This window comes from Ciconia boyciana, chromosome 9 (assembly GCF_034638445.1).
Source record: "Ciconia boyciana chromosome 9, ASM3463844v1, whole genome shotgun sequence".
NCBI classification, from domain to species: Eukaryota; Metazoa; Chordata; class Aves; order Ciconiiformes; family Ciconiidae; genus Ciconia; species Ciconia boyciana.
This window is the reverse complement of record NC_132942.1, coordinates 5,086,582-5,108,102: the sequence shown is the minus strand read 5'-3', so window position 1 is coordinate 5,108,102 and position 21,521 is coordinate 5,086,582. Positions and strand designations below refer to the sequence as shown.

The 21,521-nt window shown below is 38.6% G+C and overlaps 1 protein-coding gene across 2 annotated transcripts in view; it reads right to left on the bottom strand.

Moving 5' to 3' along the window:
• The window catches only part of SPOCK1 (SPARC (osteonectin), cwcv and kazal like domains proteoglycan 1), a 336,819-nt gene that overhangs the window by 123,209 nt on the left and 192,089 nt on the right, over positions 1-21,521 (bottom strand). For both annotated transcript variants that reach the window (XM_072872906.1, XM_072872907.1), the window contains exon 4: positions 14,554-14,668. In XM_072872906.1, coding sequence (XP_072729007.1) covers positions 14,554-14,668 — 115 coding nt within the window. The remainder of the gene's footprint in view (positions 1-14,553; positions 14,669-21,521) is intronic.

Genomic DNA, 21,521 nt, shown 5'->3' with positions numbered 1-21,521 from the left:
AGGCCAGAGGACCAATAAAAATACGTAAAAATAAATAGGAGATAAAATATATCAGTGAAAATAATTGGGATTCCAATGAACTGCACAGCATGCTTTAGCCCTCAGGTATATTTTCCTTTTTTGAAAAGTAACATAATTTTGAAATTTTACAGGGTGGTAAAAGAGCCTCAAGGTACAAAATTTGTTCTTTATTTTACAACTGTGTTCTGTTGTATAGGAGCATGTTTATTCAGATGTGTGAGATAACATAAGCCCTCATTAAGGGACAAAATAATTTCTTTTCAAAGTGCAGATCTTCTAGGCAGGAGAAAAGTACAGACACTGTCAGAGAATATTTATTTCATGACAAGTTTTGCTGCCAGAGTTAAAATGTAATATAAGCAAAATACGGCAGCAGTTAGAGTGATCACATCACGAAGTGTTCACCAGATTTGTGAGGTTTTTTTTTTTACTGAATCCTGCAGGTCTAGCAGCAACTCCTTTGAACACTCTGAAGCATTTGTTTTTCCTGGAAAAGTAGGAAAAGAGATAATGATAGAAATTGCCTACTCTTCAGTATGCAAAGAGAATTCTAAGAAAAAAGGCTAGTTGAGTGCTATTGGGAAAGTCGTTTTTGCAATATCCATTTATTAAAGATACTGTCCCAGAAAAGGGAGAAGAAAGGAGACTGGGAATTTTTTTGAATAGTTGGCATTTGTCAGAAACCAGTGAAGACCCAGGCAAAGGATTTCATCTTTCAGAAATCATAATCCAATATGTTTCAACTCTACCATTGTAGAAATAAAATATGAAAACAGCAATGCTAGATCACTTCCAAATAATGAAAAGAGGAAAGAAAATGTCTCCAGACACTTTTCCAGGAGCAAAGCCATACTCTGCCTCTTGAGATAATAATGAAAGAAAATAATGTCTTATTTTGTCTAGGTGCAAATGATAATTGAATACTCAAGTCATTTGGGGGTAACCACATGCTATAGACTCTCTTCACAACCTTAATGGAAAATAAACTTGTCATACCATCAAGACAGGAGGTGGTGATTACATCAGTCTGATTTTACTGATTTCTCAAAGGTGGTATGCTGGAAAGTAATGGGAGTGGATTTTATTTACCCTTCTGTTAACAATAGCAGTACTGACTCAGGAGAGCTTGGGTCCCAGTTGAATGTCATACCATCACGCTGCTGAGTGAATTTTGCATGATTAATGAAATATTCCTTGGGTCAGACATGGACAGATACCAATTTGACAGCCCAGTGACTAGGGCACTCACCTAGGCTGATGAGACCAAATCCCTTCTCCAATTAACCTCAAGAGAAAGGAATAAAAACTACAGACTTTGAGGGAAAGCCATAAAGAAAAGTGAATAACCACTTACCAGAAGATCCAGAAAAATATTCTACCTGAGTCACAAGGCTTGAACCTCTCTTTTTTACATTCTACATTCAAGGTCTCTTCACCAACCTACTCGCATTTCTGAGGTGAGAGGCTTTCTTGTCAAGAACTATTCTTTATATTCCTAAGAAATGTTTTGTTGAATTGACAGGAAAACCATTTTGTCAGAAAACTCCAGAACATGCCTACTCAATACTTAAAGCTGAAAGCTTGTTTTCATTTTAAGCTCATTTCTGTTTCTTCTTTCTCAAAATGTGCCAATGTAAAAAAAACCTCAGCAGGGAGCTCAGCTGTGCAAACTGAGACTGCAAAGACTATACAGATAATTCTACAAAGTTAAGAGCTAATCCAAGAACATTAAAAAAACCCAGTTTTAAGTACTGTACCTAATTGCAATATTTGATTTCATAGAGGTGGCGTTTTTACACTGGCTGCAATACGAGTTTTCTTTTTTTTCTTGTTTTACTATACTAATTAGAGTAGGAAGTAACTCTGTGGAATCTGCTAGAAATTTTGACTTTTCAAATTGCAATCACTGAACATTCTGTATTTACTTGCAATTAATCTTTTAGGATTTCATTGTTGAAGTAGAGAACATAAATCCAATCATTGATAGCAAAATGAAGGCTTGATAATTCTTACTCAACTAATTTGGAAACTTGTTAATCTTCCTGCCCCCGGTATTCCACAAAGATTTAATAGCGCAGTTCTGTAGAAATGTTTCCTGGTAATTACACTTCATTAATGTAACAGAATCTATCATGATATATTTGCTATTTATATATTTATTTTAGACAGCTCTACACTGTAGCCAGTGAAGTGGCTTAGAATGAATATACAGTCCTTCATAAAAGACATAGCACTGAATTTACAGATGAGAAAGGTGAATGTGGATCCTCCAAACATAAAATGACCCTGTAGGCTTGCAACTCTACAGGCATGCAACTATGAGATGGGCTTTAATGAATCAATATTCTCCTGTTGAGGAAAGTGAATGTTGGAGTTCAACATCATTCCATGGACTACCTGCTAACAGCCTCCAGACCATCAAATCCACCAGGCCAAATCCTGAGAGCTGTGGGGTTCTGAAATGATAACGCTTTTCAGTTTTAAGAAGACATGAAGGGGCTTGGTATGAAATAAAACTTGATCTTTTGACTACTGGCACTCAGAATTTAGCACTGACTTTCACAGTAGATTCAAGGGAGAAAGAATGAAGGGAAGAGCTCAAGCCACAGAAGAGAACTTCCTTCTTCTCCTTTTTAGCTTTTGAAGTTCAAACACCTCTGATCACCTCTTCCAGTTATTAGAGGGATCACACAAGAGTTTTGCATTGGTGATAGGAACTGTAATCACAAGGCACATTGGCATGGTGTTTTCTTCCTTGACTCCCTTAAAAAATTGGCTGAACAACAAGAAGTGTAAAGTATTACACAGCAATATTAAGATGTTTTCCTCCCCTTTTTTTAAGATACAGAAGATGCTAACAGGAATGAAATTATCATATATTATAAGACTGGTTTAAATCTAGAGACACAAGCAATATATCTTTAACAAGTGTGCTGAGGTATTACTCTTTTTGCCTAAAAAGTTAATGGCACAGCATTGCCTTTCTATAGTTAATGTGTAAGTGGAACAGTGATACCTGAACAGACATATTTAAAGAGGCAAAATATTTTGGGTTGATTTCTAATCATCATTAGTACTCCCTATGTACAGAGCTTTAAACAGGCTGTACTTTGGTGGCTCAGGTCCATAAATAATGTCATTTGTGGTTCATTGGTTGAATTAATCTGACATAAAATGACTAAATTGAAAATCTGTAGGTTGAGCTCTTGATGAGTTCTGGCAGAGCACTAAGCAGGCGATCATAAGCTTATTAATGAAGAGAATGATAAAAACTGAAATATTAAAGAAGCGGGAAGAAATAGATTAAAAGTTAATTTTGATAACATAACTTGCACCAAATAAGAAAATGAATGATGCAAGAAGCTCCTTTTTATTGTTTTCATAAGCTATTTCTTTCAAAAGAGTGCCATTAGATGGAACTGTATGGCTGTGAAAGGGATAAAACACCTAAGACTACCTTCTTCAACTTCTTATATTAGCTGTCATTCATGCCTTTGTTGCTAATCTTGTTTGGAGCTGGCAAACCTATGTGGAAAAGGTCTTTGCAGTATAAGTTTTTTGCAACCTTCAACTCAAAAATGAAAGGCAAGATACTTGCTGATGAATTCCTCAGGGTGGTCTTGGATATGGCTTCATCATTTTTCCTAGTGAAGTTTTGTGCCTGAAATGATGAACGATGTTGAAGAAGATACGAAATTCAGCAGAACTCTGCAGAAAACCACTTCCACCTTTAGAGGAGCCAAAGTTTCCCACCCAACAGAGCTAGACACACAGGGTAGAAAGCTGTGACTATGCAAGGCAAGAGGTGTAAAAGAGTCTGGCCCAACTCCTTAGAATTTTACCCTATTGCTATCAATACCTTTCACTGCTATTGAAAGGCTTTAGAAGCAGTAACTGGAAAATCTCCAAAGTGTAATGGTAAAATATAGAACTGTTTTACAAACAATAAAGATCAGTCTTCGGTAGGTTTAAAACTTATATATGTTGAGTCTGCAGCATATTGAAGACACATGATTGTAAAAAGGAGCAAACTGACCAGCATCAAATGAAATGCAATATTTTTTAAGGCCTAATTTGCAAATTTCATTCAAGGTATATTGTTTGTAATATTCACTGCAATTGGAATATATAATGCCATTTATCAAAAGGCAGATTTTAAAATGCTGCACATTTAATACTTTTTCCAATATAATGGGATGTTGGAAATTGAAGAAAAGCTTTAATAAAATTCCTTCACTGTAAACATCAGTCCCAATCTTACAAAAGCATGCCTTTTATTAGCACTAAAAAGGCTTTTCCACTGAACGCATTCATGTCCTGGGGCTTCTACAGCAAAAACCAGCAATAAATTTAGAATCTCCAGTAAACAGATTATTGTATAAATACAGAATAATTTTCAGAGCATTGGAGGTCATTTGTAAACATTAAATAATCATTTCTGACTGACTGGATTACTCAACAGATTTAAGATAAGGATAAACAGCACAAATACAGACACGTATTAAATATTACTACAAATTTGTTTCCAGCAATTCTATGGTTAAGGTTTTTAGCATATAGAAAATACAAAGAGCGTGAATTGGGAAATAGCTCCCTAATCTACTGGGCTGTGGTAAACCCAGAAAGATTGCAGATTCCAGGTCCTGTGAGGATTAACGTAGTCATAGAGAAAGTCAGCCAACAGCTCAAGGCAATAAGACATGCATGTGACCTACGAGGTCAATGGTCAAATGTGGTACTGCTGACAGGGATATAGAGAGCCTGTAGAACTGTCCTCTTGGGTCCCACATCTTAATATACCTACCTGTTTGCATTTTAATAATAGTAATAATGATGATGTGTTAAGGTTGTCTGAAAAAGCATTGAAAATCCAAGAATTACCAAGCTACTCCATATGCGAAGCCTAATGTCTTCTTACAGGACGAGGATACACAGGCAGTGAGTCCCAACAACCGTTATTCATTTGTTCATTATTCATTTGTTGGCTAATCTCTTGACATTTGCCAAGCAGATGACATTTATACCAATTACTGTTTTCACTTCTTGCTCACTTTAGAGTGAGCAAGAGGAGCTTTCCAAACAACAAAAAAGCCAACGTCCCTTATGCTGTAAACAGCTCACAATCCAAGTCAGGAATAGACAAATGCCATGGAGGAAGTGATTGAACTTTTAACTCCTTCTTCCAGATACCTCAAGGCGAACATGAGCTTTTGGATGCTAACTGAGCTTTGGATGCTAGCTCTTGACAAGTTGGTAAGAGCTATATCAATAGGTTTATACGTGACCAATTCTGCAGTCAACAAAAAAACCACCAAGATAGTAAAAGTGTTGAAGAACAAACATTGCGTTGCCCTTATTTTATCTTTCACATATTTAAGTTTTCCTGCTGGCTTGTGTTCCCTATGAATCTGCTGCACAAACTTATATTCACACCTTAACTTTCAGACATGCATTTTTCACCATTATATATTTAAGTTTTGTATTAGTCAGATCTCAGAGCTCTAAACACTGAATTTTATATATAGTTTATATGTAATGCTCAGCTAGTTATGGCTTGTATTTATTTCAAACTCCCTCCTCCCTCTCCTTTTGTTATCATGTTAATAAAAAATGTTTTGCTCAGAGAAAAGTAATTTTGGCTATTGCACGTTCCTAGTGAGGATGAAACAAATGTAGAATGCTATGTACAAATCTTTGAAACAGCAGACTGCACATATATCTACCCAATTCTGAACTGTATATCAATCCAGAGATACACAGAACATTAAAGCCAGAACTGTTCTCCAGAAAGCTCAGTTGAAAGCCCACCTGGAATGTGGACGTCCGAATTGCAGAAATTCTGGGGCTCACGGAAGGACAACCACAGGTTTAAAGCAGGCATGGATAGAACAGGCACTTAAAAGAGGGGATTAATTTAAGAAATACAGATTAAAATCTTAATAAGCAATGACTCAGAGGGAATATAATACCTAAAGATGTGTAAAGAGTTTAAATAGCAAGAAGACAAAGTGATAATTTTGGGCTTAATTTCTTGACTGATCTCAGCAGCCAAGCCCAAGAAGCTCTGCTACAAAAGAAAACTGAGACAGTCAAGAGGAATGTCTTTTTAAGAGAGCTATAAGAAAGGAGTAAGAGCATTTGCTAAGTCTAGCAAACCCACAGAAGGTCATTATTTCCAAATAAGTACTAAGGAACCATTTAGGAAAACTCCAGAAGTTTTAGCTGGATTTGAAACATTTAGGCTAGATATTAGCAGGTTTCTAAGCAGAAGGGTTGAGATGCTAAGGATTCTTCCAAACTGAGTAGAGGGGGCAATAAACCTTATTATCTTTAAGACAGAACTTGGCAGGCTAATGAAAAAGTTTATATGATACTGTTGCAGAGGTTTTGGACTTAATGATCCAAGAAGTCACTTCTGGTCCATTTTTATATTTTATTCTGGTCCACACATTATTTTATTTTATTCTGGTCCACACTGCTAAAAGTGTACAACTAGAAATATTAAGAGCGGGAATATTACAAAGCAGTATTCAACCCATCCAATAATATTGTCTTTAAATGCACAAACTAAACTATTTATAAGTGTTAATTAAAGTGCAGAAGATAATAGGTTATTTTCTTATTCTATTCAATATAATAACTTTCTGATGATAGCAAAGGTATCCAGAGGCATTGAAGTGGTTTTCAGTGAGTGCTCTGATACTGGTCTAAAAGGAGTTAGGCAGCCGCAGAATGTCTCAATAACCATTGTATTTCCTTTTGTGCTTGCAGCATCCTCACAGTAAAGTAGAGCACAGTAAGATAGGAGCTGCAGAGTAAAAGACAATGACCTGAGCAGTAAGACATTCACCCCAGCAGCCAGGTGCTTGGTGACTGTGAATAAAATACAGTAAATCCCCTGTTGATAGCAAGAACAAGTTCATCTATTGCTACGCCAAAGCAGACAGAGATGAGGACTACACGCTCTAAAATCCATTATAAAAGAGTTGTGCACTATCATATATTTCAAAAATTATTCATGTCCAATAGGAGACAGTCACCTTGCACTACTCTAATGAGCTCTAAAGCTGATGAAGCATGACTAGCAACGAGATACCAGTTCTGGGGAGAGAAGTGGAGAGTGGCTAATTGGCCTCGGGATGCAGAAAGTTTCACATCTAGGCTATTGGTGACAATCCCCTTGTCAGCTGTTGTGCAAATTCCATTGGAGATACTTGTGCTCTGCCTGACCGTACTTCAGCAATGTCTACATTTTTCTGTGAAAGGCCAAAATGCATGGTGCAAAACTTGGGCACTTTTTTGCTTTGAGTCACGAGCCATATTTGAATTCAGCTGTAAAGATGACTGCAGTACTTAAACTCAAGGAAAGTGGACTTTTCCTTCTACATGTTGGCTAATGTTCAGGGGTCTTTTACCTCTGAGTTTTGAAATAAACTGAAGTCAACAGCATATCCAGAGCTCGGGAAAGCCAGAAAACAGCCTAAAAGGTACATGAAGTCTTGTCTATTGAGGGGAGATACCATAGCCAGCTTCCTCCAGAAAATAGTAAACTGGAGGATTTTTGTGCAGAAACTCCTGGCAGCAAGTAGGTCACTCTCACGATTCAGAACAGAACTAGCTCATATCATCTTGACTGATGGAAGCTAGTCCCTCCACAGACTCTCCCTACAGTCTCTTTAGTTAAAAGCAATTTACCTTAGGCAGAGCTGAAACTGAGAAATGGACCACTTGGAGAATGAGACCTACAGTTTACAGATTATCCTGTTCAGTAGAGTAATATCTGCTTTTAAAACCAGTGAGTGCTGTTCCAATATTTTTTAAGCATCCTCGGACTGAATCCCAGGCTGTTAAAGACGGAGATTGTTTTGGAGGAAAAGCTATTGACCTTTGGGAGTTCATGCTTAGATCATAATTTTCATAATCAAAATTTTAAAAATAACTGCAATGGGGAATAAAGGATAGTGCCAGACTCTTATGCTGTCCTCTTTTAGTATTCAGTGGTCCCCTTGAGCACTTGTAGATTGATGGCACATCATACCATGTGCTCTCTGTCTTATTAAAAGGCAACTGAGCCCACATAAGAAAAAAAACATGCCTGATTTCCACGTGTCTGTTACATGTCTGCTGCAAAATCCAAAGCTTTTGCACTGTAGCAGAGGCATGTCTTTGCTGTCAGGCAGTCCAGAGATAAAATACTTTTAAAAGCTTTCAAGTTTTCCCTAAGGACTTGCACACATCACTTGCACACCACTTGCACATGACATTATCTGATGTACTTGGCTGTGACCTCAAAGGCCCCTCTCTCCTTGATTTTCCTGGTTTCTCATTTATTTTTCTGGACAAACAGCATGAGCTACCGTTAAACTGTGCAATGTACCATGAGTGATTAGATATTAGAAAGAATAATAGTCTTTACGGAGTAATGCACTATAGTTTACAAATTACAAAAAAACGCCATTTACTCCATCCTGTTCGTGTCTAGAACTTTCATTCACAGAGGATTAAAATAATTCTCCAAGATTCTGTCAGAGGTACCCTTGGGAATAATAAGCCTAAATTTTGGCAATTTCCCCGGTACAATATATTTGTTTGAAAAAACCTGAATGCAATCTGTTGAGTTTTGTGAATGTGTGTTTAATCAAATATTTCAACGCTCTTTCTTCTGAAGCAAAAATCTATGCCAGTAGATTAGAGAAATCAATGCTCAGCATTAGAGATGGATAAAATGTTTTGCATGAAAACATTCTTTTTTTAGGGAAAATCAGATTCAATGATTTGAAAACAGTTTGCGGAGAGATGTAATATTGTTGTATTGTTACTTGGAAAAAAAGTCCAACAAATTTGAAATAGCTTTTTTTTTTCTAAAACAATGGTCAAAAAATTTTATTTTTGTTCTGAACAGGGCAGTTTTCTTCCCTTAATTCTGAAGATGTTAATCAACAAAAGAATTCATTTGGTGCCCATAAACAAATCTGCAGTAAAAATTAACTCATAACTGTGAATTCATCCCAGAACTTCCAAAAAGCTCTGAGGATGTGAAAAATAATTTTGATATTGATGTTTTCTGCATCCAGTGCATACATTAACAATTTAATCTTCTTAATGATTTTATTATAGACCTCTATTATCCTAAATTAAAGTTATGGAGCCCTATTACTCTAGGAAGGCCTCCATGTCCCAGAACACATTTTTTGGCATGCTGCCTACCCAAGATGGATGAACAAACTGGGCTCTACCGCAGCACCACTGAAAATAACTTCATTTTTCCTCAGCAAAGTTTAAATACTAATTGAAAGAACAGTAGTTTTACAGCAGATTTTCCAAATTTTCTGCATAATTTTGCTTGTCTTGCATCTGTCAGCTTACAAAAAAGCATCAAGACTTCAATGAAATGGGGGAGAATGCACCCTGTTAGGGAGTCACATCCCTTCCCTCTTCATTTTTAGCCCAAACTGAAAGAAAAGTAGGGATTTGCAGAGACGTTAGAAATAGTGACACTTTGCTTTGGAAACGTTCAGAAGTAATAAAAGCTTGCTACAAAAACTAGTTGGATAGTTTCTACGGAGAAAGACAAAAAAATGAATAAACTACGTGGTCTTGCCCTATTATTGTCTGGGTTCTCCTATCTTGCTGCATGTGGTAGCCCTTTCGAGAAAATACATACAAGTAAACCACATACAATTAACACTGATACATATACCAACAGGAAGCTGAACAATGTTAATTTGTAAAGTTCCCTTTGGGATATGCTTTTTTTCCTGAATTGTGCTTAATACACAAATGAACAACAATTATTTTCTGAATCAGCATGAAAACGAACAAGAGAATAGAAAAAAGCTATGAACACAGCAAGGCTAATTGGGGAACAAACTGATGCTATTAGTAGATCCAAAGATAATTAATCATCTCCCATGTTTGGTTCTGTTACAACACCTCATATAGATTGCTCACGTATTCAGGCTTTGATAAACATTACCATATAAATCACGCAGAATTAAACATCAGAAGCTTAGGAACAAGCCCTCCCTCACATCGGTCAGGCCACTGAAAATGTGGGAGTCAGATTTTCAGCACGGGAAGATGTTACCCCCAAAGGAGGGCTTGGTGGTGTGCCAACCCTCATTAGCATTTACCAGCACTGGCAGAGCATGAAAGCAAGCAAGAGAAAACACAGACATGCCCGAGTCAGAGAGGAGAGCAAAACAACAGGGTTAGGGTTTATAGGCCCTATATTTCGTGCATTTTAAAAGGTAACTGTTGATCTAATACATAGACATTGAATGATAGTGCTGTTTAAAATCCTTGCTTATGTGCACAACTTTTCAGTAAATCCCTAAAAGTGCATTTGCTGTGGTCAAAGATTTTTCCGTAATGCTCCCAAGCAGTTCTTGAAAGCAGGTGGGTCACCGACATTCTCGCAATTATTATTTTCCTTCATTTGTGAATTCCCTTTTGGATACAATTTAAAGCACACAAATAGCATGTAGCATAGCAGTGGTAAGAAAATGCTCAATTTCACATGCGAGGATGTTTTACTGGACTTGTTTTCAACAGGGTCCTTCCTAACCAGAAATAGTGTGTCAACTGCAGGATTTGTAAAGAAAGAGAGGGAGATTTGTCTGCTCGTTGTGGATAAGTGTAGTTGCCAACACTGCCATGTTGGGCAGACCAAACCTTTGATGCGTAATTTAGAAGAACAGATGTTTTATCTGGGAACTTGTCCAGATCTTAAAAAAAACATTTGTGAGGAACTCAGTAGTGGCCTCTTTTGTCAGCAGCAGTAGCCTCAAAAGCACTGAAGAAATACGGAGTAAACAGCTGGATTTCTAAGTCACAGCAGCAAAGCAGAGACATTGCATGATTACCTTTGTGAGTGACAAACACTGCAGTGATGAACTAATTGGTGATCGCCAGTTAAATGGACCGAACAAAGCTGTAAACCCTGGACATGTTAATATGGCCATTATTTTTTCATCAACCCTCTTTTCTCATTCTGTTCTTTCCAAAAAAGCCCAAGAGTGACATCTTTCCTTCCTGTCAGCTGCACTAACACCGGCAGAGACAAATGGCATAAATTTTTACAGGAATGCAAATGTATGAGAAATCTTGGAGACATATTAACTACTGCATTGCATGCAAAACTGAACTAATAAAGACTCTTCCTCATAGATCATGTCCAAATTGAAAGGGGTTTTAATCCACACAAAAGATTTCATAAGGCTCTATCATTATTCCAAGGCCTATCAAGCGTTTAAGAAGGTACCTTCAAATTTATCTTTTATGCACTCTTCAATCACTGCTCAGCCTTGGCTGTTCTCTTAATGCCCTGCCCAGTTTGTACTGTAAATGCCGCCTTAGAGGATGGGCTGACAAAACGCTATTATCTGTCTGAAATACCTCTCGGACATCATCGCCCTTATCTTCAAGACCCAGGGCTGCTCACCAGGTGACTGTGGAGGGGAGGGAAGGAGGAAGAGGGAAGGAGGAGGCTGCAGAGGAGAGGCCAGGCTGCCCCTGGGGCATGGGACTTCTAGCAGGCTCCTTCGGCACCCCAGGGGTAACCCACAAGCAAACCTACTGGCACCCACGGACCCACCCCATGTGCCCTGCCAGCTGGGTCTGTGGATCCCACATCCAGCAGGTCCACCTTGGGCAGGACCAAAGCCACAGCGCTGTTCGTGAAGTATGTGACAGCCGTGCTGCCAGATGTGAGAGTCTTACTCTAAAGGCATGAGGCTTGCTCTGCCCGAAAGCCTTACAGGATGAGTTAGCCATCACGGAGCCAGGGTCTGAGTAAATGTAAAATTACAAGTTTCCATTCAACTCAATTTTATACACTGTTATTGTATTCCTGCAGTGGTTTAAAAAGCGTGCATTCCAGCACAAAGAAAATGAAATAGCAACGGCATTGCATTGTCACTGGTGATTTCAAAGTTAGTTACACTACGCCTCGAAAAATAGAGTTTCCTTGTGCTGCAACTCTTCGGCAGGCCAGTTAATCAGGTGATGCAAATCGGCGTAGCTCTGTCTGAAAGCCCCAGCAATAACGCAAGATGTTGCTCTCCTGATTACATTTTGCTGAGCCTACAAGCTTTGTAAAGCCACTACAGCAAGTTGATAATGATGCATGAAATGGAAAATCCTTCTGAGCACACCCAAAAGCACTGTGGGTGTGCAAAGCAGTCGCAATGGTGCTGTGTTATTCGATGGTTCTTACTACACATACGCCCACACTAACGTATTCAGGCTTTCACTGGCTTTAAATAGGTGCAACTCCACCTCTTGTAATGCATTTATTCCTGATTAACACAGCCTTAAATATGACTGGAGTCAGACGTCCAGCAGTATTCAGGTCAGACACAGAAAAAAGAACAGAATGTTGTGGGACTAAAGATGAAAATCTTTAGTGGTGTCACCCCACTGATTCAAATCAGCAGAGAATTTGGCCTAGTTATTTTCCTCATCGACATGTCTACCCTCTGAGGCAAGGGTAGCTGGATATTCTGAGAATAAGAACACTTTGGGGTCATATGTGCCACTGTCACACATCATCAGTAGTTCTTTCAGCATTACAAAACTTGCTGGAAATTGTTTGGAGAATTTTCAAAGTAAGTTTTCAATACTTTTCTTTCCCTATTTATCAGTATTCGATCTCATCTTATCTCACTGCTACCTGGCTGAGGAAGCTAATCCAGTAAAAAAAAAATGCTTTGATTTATAATACAAAGTTAATGGTGTACTGTGCGTGAGGCAGTATGTTTAAACTTTGGTTTTCAATATGGAATGAACCCTGGAAGGATGTTCGGAGTATGGCTATGTGCAGTGCTTACATTCTAATGACATTTTTGGCATTATGTAGCTTACAGTTTCTAGTTAGGATGGATCTAAAGCGCTTGCATTATATAGTAGTCCTTATGATATATAGCCATAGATGCTGAGCCAAATGCTTTCTGAGCTCTTTCCAGTATTTAATGTCCCAAAAGTGGTCAAAATGGTACAGAGTAATGGTATAGAGGAGGAGCTGAATATCCCTTTTTCCCAGAAACCAGGCTGTGTTTCATGTGATCTCTCTATGATTCCTCCACTGCCTGCAGCTATTTCAGCTAACCTTTGAGTAGCACTGTGACTATGGAGATGAATAGAAATGTATTGAAAACTCACTTTGAAAATTCTCCAATTTCCAGCAAGTTTTGTAATGCTGAAAGAACTACTGATGATGTGTGACAGTGGCACATATGTCCCCAAAGTGTTCTTATTCTCAGAATATCCAGCTACCCTTGCCTCAGAGGGTAGACATGTCGATGAGGAAAATAACTAGGCCAAATTCTCTGCTGATTTGAATCAGTGGGGTGACACCACTAAAGATTTTCATCTTTAGTCCCACAACATTCTGTTCTTTTTTCTGTGTCTGACCTGAATACTGCTGGACGTCTGACTCCAGTACAGAAATCAGATCATCCTGAATTTAGTTAGGCTTAAACAGTTGTGGAACTAAAATCTCAGCTGACAATGACATTTAGGGACCTGAGTTGTTAGAGGGAAATTTTTATTTCCCTACTAAATAGGGAAATAAATTGAAGACCAGTCCACAGATTTATCACTCAAATGTAATGAAAGCAACACAACATATTTTTTTAAAGTACAGACCAACCATTCAGAGTTGCCCATTACAGCAGTACAGGTTTTATTTGACATCTGTTGGCAAGCGGAGGGGCTTATTTCTTCAGTTTTGTTCCAGGTCTTGACTCAGAGAGACTGGAGACACTCAAGAACAGTTTCCTTACTGGTTCTACTTGTTCTGCTTCCAAAATAGGGCAATGTTAGTTTGTTTTCTCTAAACTTGTTTATAAATGTCTTCATTCTTGATTGTTTGTAGCATATCTCAACCTATGCTCAGTAAGCTTTTCTTTGTTTATTCATATCTTCTCTCAGTGAAGTGCTGTGGTCTATTGAACATCTTGGCCAAAGCTTTTAACATATGAGCTATTTCATTTGCTCTTAATTCAGTCATTCAATAATCACATCTGGAGCTTCTGTAATTATGTGACTCCCCAGGGAGATACTCTACAAAGTTCCACCAACATTTTTCAGTTCTTTACCAAATTTAAGCAGAGGTTTGATATATTTTTAAAAAATCTTTATTGATCTCTTTTATTTGCTTCTAATTAAGTTACTGGAACTGTAGATGTCTCTGACACAATGTTTTCATTTCATATTACAGGTTTTCAGATTTTAAAATATGCATAGTTACTGCTCTCTGCGAGGAGAAAACCACTCCCAGAACTGGGAGAGCATTCTGCACTCCACACTACATGGTGCACCATGTTCCAGTTCATCTTTTTGGAATAGCCTCAGTTATAAAAAATAAGACTTCTGTTTGGTTTTGGAAAAAAATGCAAATTGAACTTTAAAGGAATGCTTTAAAATTATGGGTTTTAATGTTCATTTTGGAGTTTTCTCATTTTATTTCTTCTTATCCTACTGGATGTCTGTGAAGACACAAAAACCTCAAACAACATAAAGGTTCCTTACCTGTGTACCAGCTGCTTGCGGCTTGCACAAATAGCGGTTTCATAGTCATGAGTGACACACACTTTATGTGGGCTGCACTTCACCTTCAAACATGGATCTTTGGATGGATCAAGGGCTATAAAAAACCAAGCATATTAAAAAAGAAAGTGAGAAAGGCATATAAAGTTATCTCTTGGTTGACAGATGACAACTGGTTAGAATGAACACTCCCACATCTGAGCGAATAAATACTTTGCCACTTTACAGTATGTGCCGTTGTTTTCAGGCTGTGTGTTAAATAGAGATGTTTAAGTAGAAAGATAGATGGAGACCTTAAAGACTCTGATTATTGAACAGTGATCTGAGTCTAACTTGGCATTCACATTGATATTAGACATGATACTTTGGGATGAAGTTCTAGTTGAATAATCTATATCATGCTGTTTATTTCATAGAAAAGTTATGGTGGAATAAAATAGACTCACAAGTAACAAAATGACTAGTATTGTAGAAAGTATCTAATAACCGACATATTGCAGAGCGCTAATAAAATTAATTTCACAGATACTGTATAACAGGCATATTATTTTGTAGAAACTATATTTAATTTTTACAGATAAGCATCTCCTGTACTTAAAATGCTTGAGTAGAAGAGCAGTAACAACAATAAAATAATCCTGGGCTTTTATACAACAACTTACATCACCAGTAGTGCTGTCAGAAGTGGGATTAGAGAGCATGATGAGTTGCTATCCCAGAGCAAATCTGCCCAAGCTGTTGTCCCTGCTGATGCTCCCCAGGGGAAGTTCTTCCTCTAAAGTCAGTCCTTACACTCTTTATTCTCCTTCTGACACTATCCAGTGTTCCCCATCTCGGTGGTAGCATCCCTGCTTTGGTCTAAGGCTTTGGTTCCCTGAGGAGCGATCACTGCTGCTTTGTCCTTTTCTCCAGTAGCCTCAGAGAACCTGAGGACACACGGGGACACATTGCCCAGAAGTGTATCTTCAGTACTTCAGCCAGCCCCAGGATGAATAATACAGTGGGCAATCTTTATCTCAACAATTCTTAAGTTGCTGGAGAAAAGGACGTGGTGGCAGTACAGGGAGTTTCTCTCCCTCTAATGTGATGGATGATTTGAGGTACTGCAGCTAGTCAGGAGTCTGGAAAATGCACAAAAGTGACATGCAATCCTGCATTGGGAAGTGCAGGGTACTAGGGTTTACCCTCGGGTACTCTCTTTACGGTTTTGATTAGGAAAGATCCCATGAACCTTCCTCCTGAACATATCCATTTACAATCCGCTGGTTAAAACCTGCCTCTCTGTAACAGTGTACTGCAAGGCAGCACAATAGTGGACTTGAAGAAGTGAATAATGCTGTACCCTAATGTTGGAGAATAAGTGAGGAACATGTAAAGAATAAAGTTCAAAGGGTCAACCAAGAAGGAACAAAGAAACCCAAGAATATCCCGGTGAAATCTTCTAGCATGTGATATTTAACAATGGAGAAAATTAAGCCTTAAAAGGAAGAATGACCCTGGATTCATGACCTGAAAAGCATGGGTTTGGGGTCTACGACCACCAGCAACCACCAGAGGACCTGCACGTGAAAAACCGAGCACACGTTATGCTAGATCATAATTATGTAAGATACTAATTAACATAGTCCTGTCTAGTAGTGTGAAAATCTATGCATATGGAAAGATATACTGTATAAATGAACCTAGATCTGTGTAAACTGGTATGCACGTTAGGTGGAAGGATCCCCCGTGCATCCAGCGCTGCAATAAGGAGAATGCCTGCTTCTTAATGCTATATTGGTGGTAAGAGGTTTATTCCCGATTTCGGTGACACTAATAAGGATGCAAACGGACTTAAAGGACTGCAGACAAAGTAACTACCAAAACTGGCATTTAGGCAGGACACAAGGATTAACACACATGCACACGCGCGCGCACACACACCCACCCCATTTATCTGAAAAGGGTATCTGGAGTCTGAAACGGCACAGCGATACGCTGCCAATATTCTAACAGGAGGCTCCTGCACAGATCCCCATTTAGCTTGTGATGAACCATTTTCCTCAGACATGACAAACACCCTCAGAAAGGAGCAGTGAGAGTCTGAGGAGCCCCTTCATTTTTTTCTCTATACGCAAAAATGTCTCCTAACACTAAATTAAGAACTTAGCACATGGCACATTACACTAGGTTTTACTAGAGCTGCACATACCTTTCACACCTATTCAAATAAATGAAGATATTAAGCATGTATCAGAGGCTTGATGTGGTAAAATTAGGATTTAGTTTGGGATCATCCTGTTTAGCACCCAAAGGGAGCAAGAGGCTCTGAACTTAGTGGAGGCATGAGCTGCTCCTTCACAGGGGCAAGAAGATGCTGGTGCATTAGGCACTGGAGCAGCCTCCTGGTCCCTACAGAAGCTCAACAGAGGTGATGTGGGATAACAGAGGCAGACAGTATTTGTTGTCCTGCCAGTGTGCAAGCCTGCCTGCTCCTGCCAAGTTTCTATAGACCGCTTCCTTAAATGAGCAGTGATTTGGTAATCTTTGAAACAAAAAAAGAGGAGCGATACAGTGCTATGCTGGACACCACTCCAATTAGAGCACTGATCACACCTGGGAAAATCTCTTAGAAATACTTTTCTGCAATCAAGTCCCATTCGAAGGGCTATCTATCTAAATTCATTCTCTTACAAAAGGATGCTTCTAAAGATCAGCAGTAAGACGTATCTGCCAGAATGAATTCGAAATATTCAAAAAATGGTTATGTGAATACTTCAGAAGAAGGGAAGTCACAGCCATACAGAGAAATTTCACCTTTGTTTAAGAAGTGATTTTTGGATAAGCTTTTTTTGGACATTATTTTGGCATGGATTTGACTTTCTGTTCCTCTTCAATGTGTCCTCAAGTCCCATTTTACCTCTCCCCTCCCTCCCCACATAATGGGCCACTCTTGGAAATGAGCAACTCTTAGTTTCATTTTGGGGACTGTATAAAGCTCTTATTGCACATTATGACAACTGAGTTTCCCACTTCTACTGAACGATCAGAGAAACTTTTAAAGGATACTATTTGAAGTACAAGAAGTTTCAGTTTTCTATGTACCAAATTTCTTTATATGACAGCAAATGGCCTTCCAACAAGCAGAGGATTCTTCTGTTTTCCTGCAGTGCTGCAGCTGTTCTGTGTTGGTTTAAACAGCCATAGCTACAAGCTCGTACCACATTAACACCCATTACACATTTGTGATGGGCAATTGAGCTTCACTAGTGCATATGTATTTAGTGGAATGCCTTTGGTGCAAGACAGGGGGAAATTGTAAAAACAAACCAAAAGTGTTAAAAGCTTTTTCTTTTAAAGCCATTAAAACTGATAGAAAAGGTGAAGTGAGCAAGGAAGAAGAAAAGACCATCTGTTTCCTGCACCATAAACAACAAGGCATCAACATCAATGAGTTGCCATTAGGAAAATATATAGGCAGTGTTTGAGGGGCCAGGGTCTGTTCCACTGAGAAGACCAAAGGCTGAAAAGGCTCTTCAGGGGTGTTTTGCTGTTGCCTTTTGGTGTCTGTTCTAAGTCAGGCTAAATGGCGTACGAGAAGTAGCCCATCCCCTGCTCTTTACATTCCCAGTACACAGCGGGTGAGATATACATTCTTAATCCTCTTACTTCGCTCTCACTGGAGACTGACTTAAAGACTGAGGCAGATATTTGACAGGGATTGAAATGGCAAGCCACAATTTCCTTACCTATGTATCTATCTAGATATTCTAAAACTGCAAAACAGAGTAAGATACCCTCCTTCTGCAAAGCCTTTAATACGTAAGTGCCACTTGGAGCGTGAAGGGTCGCCAGATTATAGGTTCAGTGGGCTGATATAATTCAATGGTCATATCCACACAAAAAAATTTAATGACTAGAACTTTTGCTGGCTTGCAGCTGGCCTTGCTCTTTTCCTGGAGCACATGCACATTGTCTGCTTTTGCTGGTGACACATCCTTGATGCAAAATGCTGCATCAACAGAAACCACTGTGCAAATTGGCTAGGAGCCCAGGGCTAATAGCTGCCAACATTGCTGGGCTGCTGGAGAGCACTCTCTGGCCTTGTGCTCAGAGTTTTCTATCAGCCAGAGCCTGCGTAACTGGGGATGTGGGTTTAGCCTACAAAGTCAATACTAGTTTGGCGTGAATAAGAGAAGCAAGATTTAGGCCCACATGGTCTATGTGACATCATGCACAGTTTCAATAATTACCATTTTTTCATAGCAAAATTTACTCTAATTGAAGAATTATATCCACTTCAGGAACTCCTTAGGTCTTCTAAGGCAATAAAAATGCATGCATTTCTGAAGTATGTATATTCCGAAATAGCATCACACAATACATTATTGTTAAAAGAAACACAACTTTGAAATATTTTGCAATTAAAAAATTGTCTGTTGAAAAAGAAGAATATTTTTAAATGCCATCAGTTTGAAGCACAGGAATGGGAAAAGATGTGGTTGGAAATCCTGGTCACTATTTCCTTTTAAATCAGGCCTCAACTTCTCTCTACCTCAGTGTCTTGCTTCTAAAATCTGAAATGAATAATAATGCTGGCAATAATAATAAATAAACCTTTTCCCCACCTGTGTGTTGGAGGAATTATTTCATTCGTGGTTGAAAAGCTCATGAAGATCCTTAAATGGAACACACTATAGAAGCATTATTTATTATTCATTACAAACAGCCCTTACTTACAGTTCAACACAGTAGAAGGAAGTTCATTAAGTACAAGCAAAACTGTAGGCTTTGTCAGAAGACATAAAAAAACCCCACGATCTGGATTATTATTTCTTGAGATTTTTTTCCACTTATGCAGAATGCATGATCCATATGAAGATAAAAGGTTGAAATAGGGATTTATATGCCTGCTAAGTTCCTCAACATGTTAAATAAGTTTGGAAGGTTGTTCTACTGCTAAGCAACACAAGCCCTAAGGAGAGCTCATAATAAGAAACAATTTCTGAAATATGCTAATCAAAGATCATGCTTTGTTAATCAGATTTCTACATGACTAGGAGCAGATGCTCATCATCTGCAGAAGAAAAGACCCTTGGGAATAAGATGAAACATAACAACCATATTTGTCATCACAGTTCTTTTTGTCCTAAAGCAATGAGTATGAAATCTTTGAAAATGAAGAACCAACAGTACAAATAAATAAATGAAAGTGGGAAGAGGAGTGAGAAAAAAACGGAAGTATTTTATTATAAAGATGTTATTTTATCAGCTTGAAAGGCAAACTACAGCCATCCCTTTTCTATGTTAAAGGGTCTGCATGTAGTTACTCAGGTCTGTCTGCACAGTAATAGCAAAAATACCTTAAGCCTGGCTGTAACATGTGAACATTATTCCAGTTTTTCTTTAGACTGAGACTGAAGGTGAAGTTGATAAGGTTAGTTATTTTGACCTGACAGTGGCTGAGGATTGGTCCGAAATTTTTGGAGGGGATGCGTGTCCAGCCAGTATTGGAATTAAAGATTTCACATGAACATAAACCCTTTGATGAAAACCCAGTCCAGTCACCCTGCCTATCTTTCTGTGAGTCCAGACTCCATAGTTTCCTGTCCTGAGCTTTCCCATGTTGTTGAAATCCCTGCACAGTTCGTCTCCAAGGGAAGTATCCATCCCAGGAGACAGCTGGCTCAAATACAGGGAAATATAGTACTGCACATCTCTCAGTATAAACATTTTCAGAAGTTTTTTATCCTGGGAAAATTTAGAATTTCTGCCTCTTTATCTTGGTTCAAAAGTCTTACTCTTCCTCACTTAACCCCTAGATGTTTCTGCCACTGACATTTGTTTTCTGGCCAGCTATGCTGGTACCCTGAGCTCTGAAGTCTCTTCCTGTCTGGCAGAGCACAAGTGAAGAAGTGTTTAGATGGGCTACAGTTTCTGCTTCGTTGGCGACAACATTTTTGTAGGAAAATTGTACTCTCTTAGTCTGCTACCTCTATAGGTCAGCTGATTGCACTGCAAAGGGGAAAGGCTTTTATCTATATGCAGTGACCCAAAACCTATGCCAGGCCCATTTACAGAAAATGCAGGTGCAGGATCAGAATTCCTATCATTAAGAGACAAAGGACTTGCATTCCTTTTTTTTGAGTCAAGCTTTTATTATGCATAGCAACCTAAATTCCCTATTAAAACTATAAATCTTCTGTGGTTACCTCACAGAGATACCAGAATAATTGGTAAACAATAAACACCAGGGATTACATCAGACCATTAACAACCTCCTAACGGTATGTTGGCATCTCTTTCTAATACCCAAAGGATTGCAAACACCAATTGCATCTCAAATCCCGTTCCCTCGCAGCTCCACAAAGCAGACCAGAGAACATTCGCTTACGAACTGTAAATGCTTTCCTCTCCCCTCCCTGCACCATTCACCAGAGGCTGTGAGTTTGCAATATAAATCAGTGTTGGACAAAGACCTAACAACAGTGTTTGGGCTACTTTTCTATTACATTTCATGTTTTTATAGATTGCCACTATAAAAAAAGACTTACAACTTGGAGGAAACTCCTTAGTTTAGACAATGGCAGTACAGGGAGACGTTGCTCTATAAGACTACAGCTCTATACTCTGCAGCTGTGGGTCACTGTGTTAATCACAACACAGTAAATTTATTTTTCACACATTTGACTTTCAAAGGGTGATAACAAATAAATACTTTCGATGTCTTGCAGCAACGGATGTGTAATCCTGCAGAAACTGTACAACTAGTTCACAGCAAGATTTATGAGCTTGATTTTGTTTTTATGACCATTCATTTGGGGAAGGGAGTAATTTCAAACTCATAGATGTTTAGCGGAGCTGAAACAAACTACACAATCAAAAAGAAATGGTATTATGTAAATATTGGGTTTTTTTGTTTTCAAAATTGCCTGACAATAAGTACTATGATCACTCAATGACAAAAATAC